We start from the raw sequence: 15,960 nt of genomic DNA, 5'->3' as shown, positions 1-15,960 counted from the left end.
CTCCTAACTCCTAATAGTAAGCCGTGGCACCCATTCTCCAGTGGAGATGCAAAAGCAAAAAGTTGGGTGAAGTTTGAGAAGGTGGGAGAGCGGTGGGCGAGCCTGTGGAGGGGGCTCCCCAAACCTGACCTTAAACCCTGAAAGGTGCGAAGAAGGTCCCACCCCTCGGAGGGGAGTGGGCCTGGTGTGACGGGGAGTCACGCTCTCTCAGCCCCTCCTACTCCTCGCTCGCCCGCTCGCTCGCTTGCTTCTCTCTCTCCTCCTGGGCGCACCGGGGTTTTGGTGGTGGGAGGTGGGAGGGGAGACCCACGGAGAAGCGACGTCACAGGGTGGAAATTCCCCGCCGGGTGGGAGGGTCAGCGGGGAGGAGGAAGGAGGGAGCCTCAAAACCTGCCCGAGCCCGAGGCAGTCTTGGCCAGGAAGCCAGAGAGAGAGACAGAGAGAGACGACCAGCTGGATCCCAGGAGAGGGATCCCACGCCGGGCAGAGAGATCTCTTTCTCAAGCCACCATGGCAGGTAAGCAGGAAGGGAAATCCATAACCTAGTCCTAAAATACCCAGGTAGGAAATCCCGCAATATCTGCTCTGAGCTGGGATAACCCAGTTTGAAGCAGGTATGGTGGGATTTCCTGCCTTGATATTCTGGATTGTATGACAATGTGGAAGGGCACCTTGTCTTCTTCAGTGGAGGGAACTGCATTCAATCTCACAGGGTTCCAAAGGGAAAGGTCCCAGGTTCGAATCCTCTCTCTTTGAGGTCACAACACATGGAGTCTGACACTCCTTGAACCGCAATCTATGGCAGGCAGGGGCAAACTTCAGTTTTAGACTTCAACTCCCGCAATTCGAATCCCACAACTACTCCCATGCCTGATATATGGAGCCCCGGAAAATTAGTTTTGAAAAAACAACAACAACATTGGGTGCCGTCCCAAAAGATCTGCAACTCCCACAATTCAGATCCCTCAATTCCCATGCCTGATATATGGAGTCCCGGAAAATTAGTTTTGAAAGGTCTTTAGACTTCCCTAATAATAATAATAAAATAATACTAATAACAACAGCAACATTGGGTGCCGTCCCAAAAGATCTGCAACTCCCGCAATTCAAACCCCACAACTCCCATGCCTGATATATGGAGTCCCGGAAAATTAGTTTTGAAAGGTCTTCAGACTTCCCTAATACTAATTAATAATAATAATAATAACAACTCCCATGCCTGATATAGGGAGTCCCGGAAAATTAGTTTTGAAAGGTCTTCAGACTTCCCTAATACTAATAATAATAATAATAATAATAATAATAATAACAACTCCCATGCCTGATATAGGGAGTCCCGGAAAATTAGTTTTGAAAGGTCTTCAGACTTCCCTAATACTAATAATAATAATAATAACAACTCCCATGCCTGATATAGGGAGTCCCGGAAAATTAGTTTTGAAAGGTCTTCAGACTTCCCTAATACTAATAATAATAATAATAACTCCCATGCCTGATATAGGGAGTCCCGGAAAATTAGTTTTGAAAGGTCTTCAGACTTCCCTAATAATAATAATAATAACTCCCATGCCTGATATATGGAGTCCCGGAAAATTAGTTTTGAAAGGTCTTCAGACTTCCCTAATACTAATAATAATAACAACAACAACAACATTGGGTGCTGTCCCAAAAGATCGTCAATTCCCACAATTCAGATCCCACAATTCCCATGCCTGGTATATGGAGTCCCGGAAAATTAGTTTTGAAAGGTCTTCAGACTTCCTTAATAATAATAATAATAATAATAATAATAATAACAACAACAACAACAACAACAACAACAACAGGTGCCGTCCCAAAAGATTTCAGCCAGCATTTGGAAATAATAGACATTGACAAAATTACGATCTGCCAACTGCTAAAGGCCACCCTATTAGGATCTGCACACATCATCCGAAAATACATCACAGTCCTAAACACTTGGGAAGTGTTCGACGTGTGATTTTGTGATATGAAATCCAGCATATCTATCATGTTTGCTGTGTCATACAACGTCGTTGTCAATTATTATTATTATTATTATTATTATTATTATTAATGATTATTGCAGTAGAGTCTCACTTATCCAACATAAACGGGCCGGCAGAACGTTGGATAAGCAAATATGTTGGATAATAAGAGATTAAGAAAAAGCCTATTAAATATCAAAATAGGTTATGATTTTACAAATTAAGCACCAAAACGTCATGTTATACAACAAATTTGACAGAAAAAGTAGTTCATTACACATTAATGCTATGTAGTAATTACTGAATTTACGAATTTAGCACCAAAATATCACGATATATTGAAAACATTGACTACAAAAATGCCTTGGATAATCCAGAACGTTGGATAAGTGAGATTCTACTGTAATAGACATTGACAAAATTATGATCTGCCAACTGCAAAAGGCCACCCTAATGGGATCTGCACATATCATCCGAAAATACATCACACAGTCCTAAACACTTGGGAAGTGTTCGACTTGTGATTTTGTGATACGAAATCCAGCATATCTATCATGTTGACGTTGTTGTGTCAATTATTATTATTATTATTATTATTAATAATAATAATTCAGACAGTGTTGGAGCACAATACTCCTGATCTCACGCTCGTGTTAAAAAACAAAGTATGGATTGTCGATGTCACAATCCCAGGTGACAGCAGGATTGAAGAGAAACAACTAGAAAAGCTGGCACGATATGAGGATTTAAAGATTGAATTGCAAAGACTGTGGCACAAGCCAGTCAAGGTGGTCCCAGTGGTGATTGGCACACTGGGTGCAGTGCCTAAAGACCTTGGCCTACACTTAAACACAATCGGCGCTGACAAAATTACCACCTGCCAGCTGCAGAAGGCCACCTTACTGAGATCTGCTCACATTATTCGCCGATACATCACACAGTCCTAGACACTTGGGAAGTGTCCGACATGTGATCCAGTACAACAGCCAGCAGAGTGTCTGCTGTGGACTCATCTTGTTGTGTTTCAAAGAATAATAATAATAATAATAATAACAACAACAATAATAATAAGATCTCAGCCGGCATTTGGAAACAATAGACATTGACAAAATTACAATCTGCCAACTGCAAAAGGCCACCCTACTGGGATCTGCGCGCATCATCCGAAAATACATCACACAGTCCTAGACACTTGAGAAGTGTTCAACTTGTGATTTTATGATATGAAATCCAGCATATCTATCTTGTTTGCTGTGTCATACAATAATAATAATAATAATAATAATAATAATGAGCCTCCAGTGGTGCAGCAAGTTAAACTGCTGAGCTGCTGAACTTGCTGACTGAAAGGTTGGCGGTTCGAATTCAGGAAGTGGAGTGAGCTCCCACTTTTAGCCCCAGCTTCTGCCAACCTAGCAGTTTGAGACATGCAAATGTGAATAGATCAATAGGTACCATTCAGGTGGGAAGGTAACAGCGCTCCATGTAGTCATGCTGGCCACATGACCTAGGAGGTGTCTATGGACAATGCCGGCTCTTCGACTTAGAAATGGAGATGAGCACCACCCTAGAGTCGGACACGGCTAGACTCAGCCTCGCTCTCCCCGGGTTGGATTCGAACTGGATTCAGATCAGCAATACAAACTTCAAGTCATCAGTCCTGCCGGCACAAGGGTTTAATCCTCTGTACCACCAGGGGCTCCTAGGAAATGACATTGATAACCCAGGAACTAAAAAATTGTGTTACTTGCAACACTTTTTTTTTGTTCCTGGGTTATCAACGTCATTTCCTCATTGTTTCTATCATAAAAACATGGGAAAACTTTATTAAACTGCAAAGCTTTGCTTTTCTGGGACATCCTGCAGTGCATTTTGCTATAGGTTTTCAGTGACTATCTCATATAACCCAGGAACAAAACTATTATTATTATTATTATTATTATTATTATTATTATTATTATTATACTATGTAACATGATTTCTTGTTCCTAGGTTATAAATGCCATTCCTGGGTTATAAATGTCATTTCCTAATTGGTTTTATCGTAAAAAAAAAATGGGAAAAGTTTATTAAAGTTTGTTCTTGCAGAAGGGACATCTTGCTATAGCGCCTTTTGGTCTAGTTTTTCAATGAATATCTCTTCGATTCTCAACCAATTCAACATAGTTTGTGTCAGCCACAAAAATGAAGTTTCTGGTGTATAACAATTTCTTTTAAAAGTAAGGTCCACACAATTTGTTACTGAAATTATAAATGTCATTTCCTGATTGGTCCTATCATAGAAACATGGGAAAAGTTTGTTAAACTGCAAAAACTTTGTTTTGATGGGACGTCCTGCAGTGCATTTTGCTATAGTTTTTCAGTGAATATCTCATCAAATCTCACCCCATTCAACATAGTTTGTGGCAGCCACAAAAATGAAGTTTCTGGAGTATGACAACTACTTTCAAAGTTAGTACCGCACAATTAAACAGGAAATAACACTTTCAAATCAGGAACAGAAACTTTTTCTACTCTTGTTACATGGAGGAGTTGTTATTGGTGGAGAAGGCTAAAGATCTTGGAGTCTTAGTAGACCACAAGTTGAACATGGGCCATCAAGGTGATGGATACAGCAGCTAAAAAAGCCAATGGGATTTTGGACTTCATCAAAAGGAGAATATTGTCAAAGGGAAGTCATGGTGCCTTCTGCTTTGGTCAGATCCCTACTGGAAGGTGTCCAGAGAAAAGTGACAAAAATGATCAAAGGTCTGGAAACCATGAATCTCTTCAAGGAGCGTTTTAAAGAGCTGGTTCTGTTTAGCTTACAGAAGAGAAGGCTGGGAGGAGATGTTAGAGCTATGTATACATATATGAAAGTGTGTCATAAAGAGGAGGGAGCAGGGTTGTTGTATGTTTTCCAGCCTGTATGGCCATGTTCCAGAAGTAATCTCTCCTGACGTTTCGCCCGCATCTATGGCAGGCATCCTCAGAAGCTGTGATGTATGGAGGGAGCAGATTTGTTTTCCGCTGCCCTGAAGACTAGGACTTGGGGCAATGGTATCAAATGACAGGAAAGGAGATTCCACCTGAACATTAGGAAGAACTTTCTGACTCTAAGAGCTGTTCAGCAGTGGAACTCTCTGCCTCGGAGTGTGGTCTAAGCTCCTTCCTTGGAAGCTTGGATGGCCGTTCGTTGGGGGTGTTTTGATTGTGCTTTTCCTGCATGGCAGGGATTTGGACAAGATGGCCCGTGTGGTCTTTTCCAACTCTATATTCTATGATTACTTACCTGCCTCTCCTCATGGCTCAAGGTGGGACACAACATAGTTCGAACCATCATCATGAAAGTGTTCAGTAAAATCAGAGATGCCAGGATTCCATGGCACATCAAGTGGCATCAAACTGCATTAGTTCTACATTTTAGATGCACTCCTTATCAAATATAACCAGGTCACTTTCAAGATCCAGCAAGGTTCTTATGTTGCTGTGGTTTCCTGTTGTCTGTTGCCACTCTGAGATGGTAGCCAAGATAGATAATACTGGGCCGGCAAGCAGAGGCTGACACCAGGGATGACTCAAGGACTTCATACATTTCACACCGTCTGTATCCTTTCTTTTCACCTGTTTTGCAATCTCTTTGGCCTGAGTCATTGGGGCAGGGAGAGTTAAGAGGGAAAGTAATACAATTCATAGTAGCAGGAGGATGACATATTCAGAGCAGCTGCTAGCTATAAACGTGGTGGTTTGGGTTGCCACATTTTCGACTCGGTCTTGGTCGGCAGCTTTGCCTTTTGTGAAGCAGGAGGAGAATCCACCACTTGCCGCTCTACTTGGGATACATATACTTTAGGACAGTGGTTCTCAACCTGTGGGTCCCCAGATGTTTTTGGCCAACAACTCCCAGAAATTGCATCCAGTTTGCCAGCTGTTAGGATTTCTGGGAGTCGAAGGCCAAAAACATCTGGGGACCCCAGGATGAGAACCATTGCTTTAGGACAATGTTTTCTCAAACTGTGCTGCTCCAGGTGTTTTGGACTTCAGCTTCCAGCTTAAGTGGCTGAGAGGAGAAAGGAAAGAGCCTGTGCTTGTTAGGAATTGTGGGAATTGAAGTCCAAAACACCTGGAGTGCCGAAGGTTACCCTTCCCTGGTGTAGATGCACACTTGGGGTGACACTTTGCAGCAAGTGATGACCTTAAGACTAAAGACTGGGGGTGCATCCACACTGTGCAGTTAACACAGTTTGAAACATTTTTAACTGCCAGGGTTCAATGCCGTTGAATCATGAGAGTTGTTTGTTTGTTTATTTCTTTATTTACAGTATTTATATTCCGCCCTTCTCACCCCGAAGGGGACTCAGGGTGGATCACATTACACATATAAGGCAAACATTCGATGCCTTTAACATAGAACAAAGACAAGACAAACATAGGCTCCGAGCTGGCCTCGAACTCATGACCTCTTGGCTGCTCACCAGCCTGCACCACAGCCCAGGCCTGTTTTTGTTTTGTAAGCCTTCTCTGCTAATGCGCCACCCAACTACAAATCCCAGTATTCCATAGCATTGAGCCTTGGCAGTGAATGTGGTGTCAAACTACATTAATTCTACAGTGTTGTGAACAATTCACCCTCCTTATTCACATATTCAGTGTCCATGGATTTGATTATCTATAGCTTGAAAATACACCAAAATTTCCCAAAAGCAACCATTGGTTTTGCCACTTTATGTAAGTGTTACAGTGGATGCATTTTATTGTGCCATTATATATAATGGAACACAGGAGGTCCTAAAAACCAGCCTCAGATGATACCAAGGGACCCTTGTACCCTGTTTCCCCTAAAATAAGACATCCCCAGAAAATAAGACCTAGTAGAAGTTTTGCTGAATTGCTAATATAAGGCCTTCCCCAAAAGTAAGATCTAGCAAAGTTTTTGTTTGGAAGCATGGCCTTCAAACAGAACACCAGAGCATGCAGGATCAGTAAATGTACATACCATAGAGTGTTGTACATGGAAATATTGGTAGTAACAAGAAATTCTATTTTTTTCCTATTTATTATAATTTTATTGAAAGATTTTGTATACAGTTATTTAAAAACAAAACAGAGGCGGGGACGGGGAGGGGGATAGGGGGGGGAAAGGGAAAGAGAAAAAAAAAGGGGTGGGATAAATTGTTGATCTTCCATTCTCAACGCTTCGGGTTGTCATTTCATTTCTAGTCACTTTTTCCTACTCTCCTCGGGTGGGTTTATTATATTACCTGCCAAATCCAGTCTGGAATTGTTAGTCTATACTTTAATTATCCAGCATATGTTTCTTATATTCTTCATAAGGTGACCAATCTGTGCGCTTGATTGTCTTTCCCCTATGCAGCCTAACCAGAAATGTTAGGGAGTCATATATTTCCTCTAGTTTATCACCCCAGTCTTTGATACTTGGGATGTTTTGTAATTTCCAAAGTCTTGCAAACGTGATCCTTGCCGCCGTGCTCATATATGTAAATAAAATGTCCTCATTTCTGTTAAACTTTATGTCGTTGTCAGTGATTCCCAAAAGATAATACTCAGGCTTTAAAGAGAAGGTTGTTTTTAGAATTTTCTGAGTCTCTATGTGTATCATTTTCCAGAATTTTTGAGTTTCCTCAAGTAGTAACAAGAAATTCTAGATAGGATTCAGTTTGTCTGGTTATGCTGCTTTGTGATAACAACTACTGTATAGTATATAATAAATGTTCATTTTTTGTTCCAACAATAAATGTGAATTCTTCTTCATGGAAAAATAAGGCATCCCCTGAAAATAAGACCTAGTGCATCTTTGGGAGCAAAAATTAATATAAGACACTGTCTTATTTTCGGGGAAACACGGTAGTATGAAGTTACTGGTGTTGTAGTCCGTGAAGTAGTGATTGAACTGAACCAAAAGGAGATGACCTTCATAAATCTTGGCATGTATTTAAATATGGAAATCTGAAATCGATCTCCATACAGTCGAGGACTTCTGGGATTACCCTTCGATTCCCCTCAAAGGGTTCTCCTCTGCTCTCATTTATGAAATCATCTAAGGATTTCCCCACGTTGTGATATGTGAGGGGAGAGGGGATTTCCCTCTGTTGTCCACGAATGTGCTACACATTTCAAGGAACATGCTTCTTCTTCAGGAAAGTTGGGATGTCAGCTGGTGTGTGTAGGTGTACGGCTGAAAAAGGAATACAAAATCAGCTTGAAAGATTTTAGTCCAATCTACAAATTTGCCTATTTGTTTAAAAGTTTGGGTTTTCTAAAAATTGCAGCAGCTGAAGTTAGAATATGTAAAACAGGGGTATGAATCGGGCAACCCACAAGATATTGTTGAATTGCAAACTCAAGAAGCCAATATTGTGGAGGATACTGGGAATTGCAGTCCAACAATATCTGGAGGCAAACATGGTTCTAATGCAGAATCTATGACTTATCGTAAAGCAGTAGCAGGGAAAATTTGGATGTTTTTGTCCACAGCTTTTGTCAATCCCAGTCAGCATGTCCAATGGTTTAATAATGGAAAGGGATCCTGTACCTTTAATAGTTGTATAGAAAAAGGGAATTTTAGCAGACACTGCGTAACTGTTGTGTTGTCGAAGGCTTTCATGGCCGGGATCACAGGGTTGTTGTATGTTTTCCGGGCTGTATGGCCATGTTCTAGAAGTATTCTCTCCTGACGTTTCGCCCACATCCATGGCAGGCATCCTCAGAGGTTGTGAGGTATGGAAAAACTGCTTAACTGCTTATCCAGCAGCCAGGTAACAAGCCATCTCTAGTTATTAGTTCCACAGTGCTGATCGTGAATAGGATAGGAGGCATTTCATTATTACAATTGGTGTTTTATTAGGTTAGAAACCAAGTTATTCTCCCATTTGATTCCACTGATTCCATGGGAATAACTGGTACAAGTTGGGTGCGCAATCTGAAATGCAAAATACTCCAAAATCCAAACTTGTCGATAGGGGTGGCTGAGATAATGTGATGGTTCAAAAACCTTGTTTCATGCAAAATTATTGAAATATTATTTAAAAATACTTTCAAGATGTTACTTACTTATTTACTTACTTAGGCAATTCCTCATTGTCCGAATATGATGTCCTTCCAAGTGCAGTGGCGGTTGATACATAGGTGACGGTAGAGCCCTATTCTTGACCCATATGTTATTTCAGTGAGGACATTGTTGTCCAGGTGGAAGGCAGTCCCAGTCAGGGTTGGCTTGATGTGCCTTCCTCTTGGCATGTTTCTCCCTTTCGCCCTCTATTCATGCCTCTTCAAATTCCACAGCACTGCTGGTCACAACTGACCTCCAGCTCGGGCATTCAAGGGCCAAGGCTTGCTTCTCAGTTCTCGGTGTCTATGCCTCCGTTTTAAGTTTCAAGATGTATTTGAAACATGAATAAATGTTGTGTTTAGAACTGGGTCTATCTCAAACATAACTCGCTATGTTTTAATATGCAAATATAAGTATGTTATCCCAATACAAGCTTTTAATGAATGAGAACATGGACTTTACATGACCTGTACCAAGACTTATGTTGAGCATTCTGGATGAATGGATTTTAATCTTGGATATGTTTAAAATTTTAGATAATGTGATTTTATTTTGTAATGGTATCTGCTTTTATATGAATTGTTGTTTTGTACACTGTTTATAGGCATTGAATTTTTGCCTATTTATTGTAAGCCGCCTTGAGCCCCCCCCCCCCCCCGGGGAGAAAGGCGGGGTAAAAATGATGTAAATAAATAAATATCCAGGGACCCTGGTGGCATAGTGTGTTAAAGCGCTGAGCTGCTGAACTTGCGGACCAAAAGGTCCCAGGTTCAAATCCCGAGAGCGGAATGAGCGCCTGCTGTTAGCCAACCTGCCAACCTAGCAGTTCGAAAATATGCCAATGTGAGTAGATCAATAGGTACTGCTCCTGCGGGAAGGTAACGGCGCTCCATGCAGTCATGCCAGTGGCCACATGACCTTGGAGGTGTCTATGGACAACACCATCTCTTCGGCTTAGAAATGGAGATGAGCACCAACCTCCAGAGTCAGACATGACTGGGCTTAACGTCAGGGGAAACCTTTATCATTACCTATCCCAATATCCAAAACACTTTTGGTCCTAGGAATGTCAAATAAGTGATAGAGCAGGCATGGGCACACTTCGACCCTCCAGGTGTTTTGGACTTCAACTTCCACAATTCCTACCAGCCGATAGAAATTTGTCCTTGTTGTCGTGGTGGCCAGCGGGCACAACAAGGGTCATGCCAGTCACTCATCACTTGAAGAGATGCTAGCCAAAGCGTTTAGGTGATCACATTGCTCTCGTACTCCAACGTTATTCCAGACAAACGGTGGATATTAGCCATGTCACATCTGTTGGCCACCACAATGAAGGTAATGGGGCATAATGGTAAAGGTGGTCACCCAGCAGTGCCAAAATGGGTTCAGCACCACTGTATGTGCAGGACTCCCTCTTACCTCTGCAGTGGCTGGGTGGTTGTGGGTCAAAATTGTTGGAAATACAAGGCTTAACACTAAAAGTAAAGCATGTTGCATAGTGGATATTAGTAATAGGGTTAGCTAATCTGAGTGACATGAAGTGTCCTCCCTGTATGTCTACCTATCCCAGTGATGGCCAACCTATGACACGCGTGTCAGCACTGACACGCCTAGCCATTTTTGCTGACACGCTTCCGCGTGCAGATTGATAGGATGACTATGTCTTTTGTGCCCAATTCGGTGTGATTTGGTCCTGTGGTTTTGTTGTTTACTCCATGGGAATTATGCACATTACATTTATATATATATATATATATATAATCATTCTATTATTATTCTATTATTGTAGTATATTATCATATTATTACTATTATATTATTATTATATTATTCATTATTCATGACTACATTGAAACTAGAATAGAGAAAAATCAGTGTGGAAACTGCAAGAGGTACCATAGATTGTTGTACATGGAAATAATGGTAGTAAATAGTTATGATTTGTTATATACAGTTATATACAGTTATATATTACAATTATATATTTTTGTTATTTAAACTATACATATTGCGAAATTATGGTTTTTTTTTCTCGAAGTGACACACCACCCAAGTCATGCTAGGTTTTTTGGTGAATTTTGACACACCAAGCGCAAAAGGTTGCCCATCATTGACCTATCCAGATCCCTCTACGATGTGAACCGATGCTTTTAGGGATGTTTCTCCACCTCCCCTTCTTCCCATGAGTCCTCTCTCAACTTCCTAAAACAGTGTTTCTCTACCTGGGGGTCGTGAGGCGGGTTTCAGGGGGTCGCCAAAGACCATCAGAAAACACATATTTCTGATGATCTTAAAAACACAAATCCCTACAATATTTTCTGTTGGTCATGGTGGTTCTGTGTGGGAAGTTTGGCCCAATTCCATCGTTGGTGGGATTCAAGGGGTTCTTTGATTATAGGTGAACTATAAATCCCAGGAACTACAACTCCCAAATGTCAAGGTCTATTTTTCCCAAACTCCACCAGTGTTCAAATTTGGGCATATTGAGTATTCATGCCAAGTTTGGTCCAGATCCATCATTGTTTGGAGTCCACAGTGCTCTCTGGATGTAGGGGAACTACAACTTCAAAAACTCAAGGTCAATTCCCACCAAACCCTTCCAGTATTTTTTGTTGGTCATGGGAATTCTGTGTGGGAAGTTTGGCCCAATTCCATCGTTGGTGGGGTTCAAGGGGTTCTTTAATTATAGGTGAACTATAAATCCCAGCAACTGCAACTCCCAAATGTCAAGGTCTAGGGTTGTTGTATGTCTTTCGGGCTGTGTGGCCATGTTCCAGAAGCATTCTCTCCTGACGTTTCGCCCACATCTATGGCAGGCATCCTCAGAGGTTGTGAGATATGGAGAAAACTAAGCAAAGAGGTTAATATATATCTGTGGAAAGTCTAGGGTGAGAGAGGTCAGTGTGAATGTTGTGTTTGTGTAGTTAATCACTTTAATTAGAGTGATTAACTACACAACATTCACACTGACCTCTCTCACCCTAGACTTTCCACAGATATATATTAACCTCTTTGCTTAGTTTTCTCCATACCTCACAACCTCTGAGGATGCCTGCCATAGATGTGGGCGAAACGTCAGGAGAGAATGCTTCTGGAACATGGCCACACAGCCCGAAAGACATACAACAACCCTGTGATCCCGGCCATGAAAGCCTTCGACAACACATTGTCAAGGTCTATTTTCCCCAAACCCCACCAGTATTCAAATGTGGGCATGTCAGGTATTTGTGCAAAATTTGGTTCAGTGAATGAAAATACCGTATATACTCAAGTATAAGCCGACCCGAATATAAGCCGAGGTACCTAATTTTACCACAAAAAAACTGATTCCAATATAAGACGAGGGTGGTAAATTTCAGAAATAAAAATAGATACCAATAAAATTGCATTACTTGAGGCATTAGTCGGTTAAATGTTTTTGAATACTTACATAAAGCTCAAATTTAAGATAAGACTGTCCAACTCTGATCAAATCATTATTCTCATCTTCAATGTAAATGTGCTTATGTATCCTTTTAATAATAATAGAGTAAAATAATACATGTAATAATAATACAGTAGAGTCTCACTTATCCAAGCCTCGCTTATCCAAGTTTCTGGATTATCCAACGCATTTTTGTAGTCAATGTTTTCAATATATCATGATATTTTGGTGCTAAATTCGTAAACACAGTAATTACAACATAACATTACTGCGTATTGAACTACTTTTTCTGTCAAATTTGTTGTATAACATGATGTTTTGGTGCTTTTTAAAATCATAACCTAATTTGATATTTAATAGGCTTTTCCTTAATCCTTCCTTATTATCCAAGATATTCGCTTATCCAAGCTTCTGCCAGCCCGTTTAGCTTGGATAAGTGAGACTCTACTGTAATAATAAATACAGGAAAATAATACATGTAATAATAAATAGAATAAAATAATAAATGCAATAATGATAATAATAAGATCAGAGTGAAATAATAAATGTATTATTAATAATAATAAAAATAGAGTAAAATAAATGTAATAGTAGCAACAATAATAGAGGAAAAATAATAAATGTACCATATATTCTCGAGTATAAGCTGACCCAAATATAAGCCAACCAGGACCCTCACCCGAGTATAAGCCGAGGGGGGCTTTTTCAGTCTTAAAAAAAGGCCTGAACAACTAGGCTTATACGCAAGTATATACAGTACATCCTGCATATCAGATATTTACATTACAATTCATAACAGTAGAAAAATTACAGTTGTGAAATAGCAACGAAAATAATGTTAAGGTTGGGGGTCCCCACAATATGAGGAATTATATTAAGGGGTCGCGGCATTAGAAAGGTTGAGAACCACTGTTCTAAGATGTAGTTAGGTATCGGCCTTGGAATAAAGAGTCAGTAGAGGCAATGCAGGATAGTTGGTTCATATATGAATGCCCTTTGGCTGCGAGAAGCTTAGCCCAGTTCTAATTCATCCCACTTCATATGGCTTATAGTACAAAAACATGTGGCAGATGTATATAGTTCTCTCCCTGCCTGATTCAGAACACAAGTGAAGCCTGTCTTGCAAAGGAAGAGGTGAGGCCTCATAGAGGAAGTCACTGAGCCCCAGAAGCAAATGCAAAAAGGGCTTGCCTTAAACGCAATGTTTTTAAATATACATCTGTGTGGTTTCCTCCCCTTTATATATACACCTAAGGTGAAAGGGAAGGGTGTGGTTTATCTCTCGTGTCTGCAGAATGAACAAGGCAAGAAGCATCAAGGTTTAGTCTGGGGCAGGTTTGTTCAGGTCCAGGCTTTGCCCTTGAGCAACCTTAGCCCACTCCTACTTATCCGGGAATATGGGCTTTGAAATCGGCGCATGCAACTTCCGAGTAATCAGAGCTTGGGATCTCCCGGCTTTGCCAGAGTTTGCCAAATTTTCTTGGGAATGTGAGCAGCGGGTGGAGAGAGGTGTATAGTCCCTAGTAGGTCCAGATTGGCAATTATTGTAGACCAGGGGTCCTCAAACTTTTAAAGCAAAGGGCCGGTCCACAATCCTTCAGACTGTTGAGGGGCCGAGTTATCATTGGAAAAAAATAGGAACAAATTCCTATGCACACTGCATATTTGTCTTATTCGTAGTGCAAAACAACAACAACAATGAAAGACCAATACAATATTTAAAAATGAAAACAATCTTAACCAAGGGTTGTTGTATGTCTTTCGGGCTGTGTGGCCATGTTCCAGAAGCATTCTCTCCTGACGTTTCACCCACATCTATGGCAGGCATCCTCAGGTACCTCACAACCTCACAACCTCTGAGGATGCCTGCCATAGATGTGGGTGAAACGTCAGGAGAGAATGCTTCTGGAACATGGCCACACAGCCCGAAAGACATACAACAACCCTGTGATCCTGGCCATGAAAGCCTTTGACAACACAATCTTAACCAACATAAACCTATCAGGATTTCAATGGGAAGTGTGGGTCTGCTTCTGGCCAATGAGATAGTCAAGTTAATTAGGATTGTTGCTGTTGTGTGCCTTCAAGTCATTTCAGACTTTGGGCGAGCCTAAGTCTAAAATTTATTATTTATTTATTTACTGCATTTATTTACTACATTTATATCACACCCTTCTTACCCCAAAGGGGACTCAGAGTGGCTTACAAGTTGTATGTACATACAATATATTATATTATTAGCATAGCACAATATTAGCATTATATATTACTATAGTGAACTATACCACTATACTGTAACATTATGTGTAATATATAACATATAATTAATATTATTATATTGTATTATTATTAGTATTCTATTGTATAACATTATAATATTTTTATCAATATTATATGTATATACAATAGAGTCTCACTTATCCAAGCTTCACTTATCCAAGGTTCTGTATTATCCAAGGCAGTCTGCCTTTTAGTAATTATTGTTTTTGTAGTCAATGTTGCAATGTTTTGGTACTAAATTTGTAAATACAGTAATTACTACATAACATTACTATGTATTGAACTGCTTTTTCTGTCAATTTGTTGTAAAACATGATGTTTTGGTGCTTAATTTGTAAAATCATAATGTAATTTTATGTCTAAGAGGCTTTTTTCTTAATCCCTCCTTATTATCCAAGATTTTTGTTTATCCAAGGTTCTGCCGGCTTGTTTATCTTGGATAAGTGAGACTCTGCTGTATATTATATTATTAAAACGGATATAAAAATATTATATTATAAAACTGAGGGCGAGGGCCAGGTAAATGACCGAGGGCCGCATCCGGTCCCCGGACCTTAGTTTGGGGACCCCTGATCTAGACGGTCTCATATGACCATAGGTAATGAATGTGACCTCCAAAAGCCATGTAGATGGTCTCATAAGACCATTCGTAAGGAAAGGGGCCCCCAAAGACCATCAAGACGATCTCATAAAACCATAGGTAAGTAAAGGCACCCTCAAAGGCCATCTAGACGGTCTCATATGACCATAGGTAATGAATGTGACCTCCAAAAGCCATCTAGATGGTCTCATAAGACCATACGTAAGGAAAGGGGCCCCCAAAGACCATCAAGACGATCTCATAAAACCATAGGTAAGTAAAGGCACCCTCAAAGGCCATCTAGACAGTCTCATATGACCATAGGTAATGAAAGTGACCTCCAAAAGCCATGTAGATGGTCTCATACAGCCATAGCTAAGCAAAGAGACCTCCAAAGACCAGATAGACTTAGGTCAACCCTAAGTCTAAGTTTAGGACAGGGGCCAGGTAAATGACCTTGGAGGGCCGCACCTGGCCCCCAGGCCTTAGTTTGGGGACCCCTGCCTTACAGTTTGGTGAGGCACCAGCACTCTTTGGTAGAGAAGGCTAAGAACCTTGTAAAACTACAGTTCCCATGATTCCATAGTCTTGAGCTATGGCATTAAAGTGGTGCCAAGCTGCATCCATTGTATAGTTCAGAT

At 40.6% G+C, this 15,960-nt stretch overlaps 1 protein-coding gene across 1 annotated transcript in view; it reads left to right on the top strand.

Annotated features, from left to right (window-relative positions):
* The first annotated feature begins 229 nt into the window (after window positions 1–229).
* Window positions 230–15,960, top strand: part of rel (REL proto-oncogene, NF-kB subunit) — a 69,091-nt gene continuing 53,360 nt past the window's right edge. The window contains exon 1 of the mRNA XM_062970188.1: window positions 230–517. Coding sequence (XP_062826258.1) covers window positions 511–517 — 7 coding nt within the window. The 5' untranslated portion in view covers window positions 230–510. The remainder of the gene's footprint in view (window positions 518–15,960) is intronic.

Source organism: Anolis carolinensis, chromosome 1 (assembly GCF_035594765.1).
Source record: "Anolis carolinensis isolate JA03-04 chromosome 1, rAnoCar3.1.pri, whole genome shotgun sequence".
In the NCBI taxonomy this organism is placed as follows: Eukaryota; Metazoa; Chordata; class Lepidosauria; order Squamata; family Dactyloidae; genus Anolis; species Anolis carolinensis.
The sequence above is the reverse complement of the archived record's forward strand: the minus strand, read 5'-3'. Positions and strand labels throughout refer to the sequence as shown.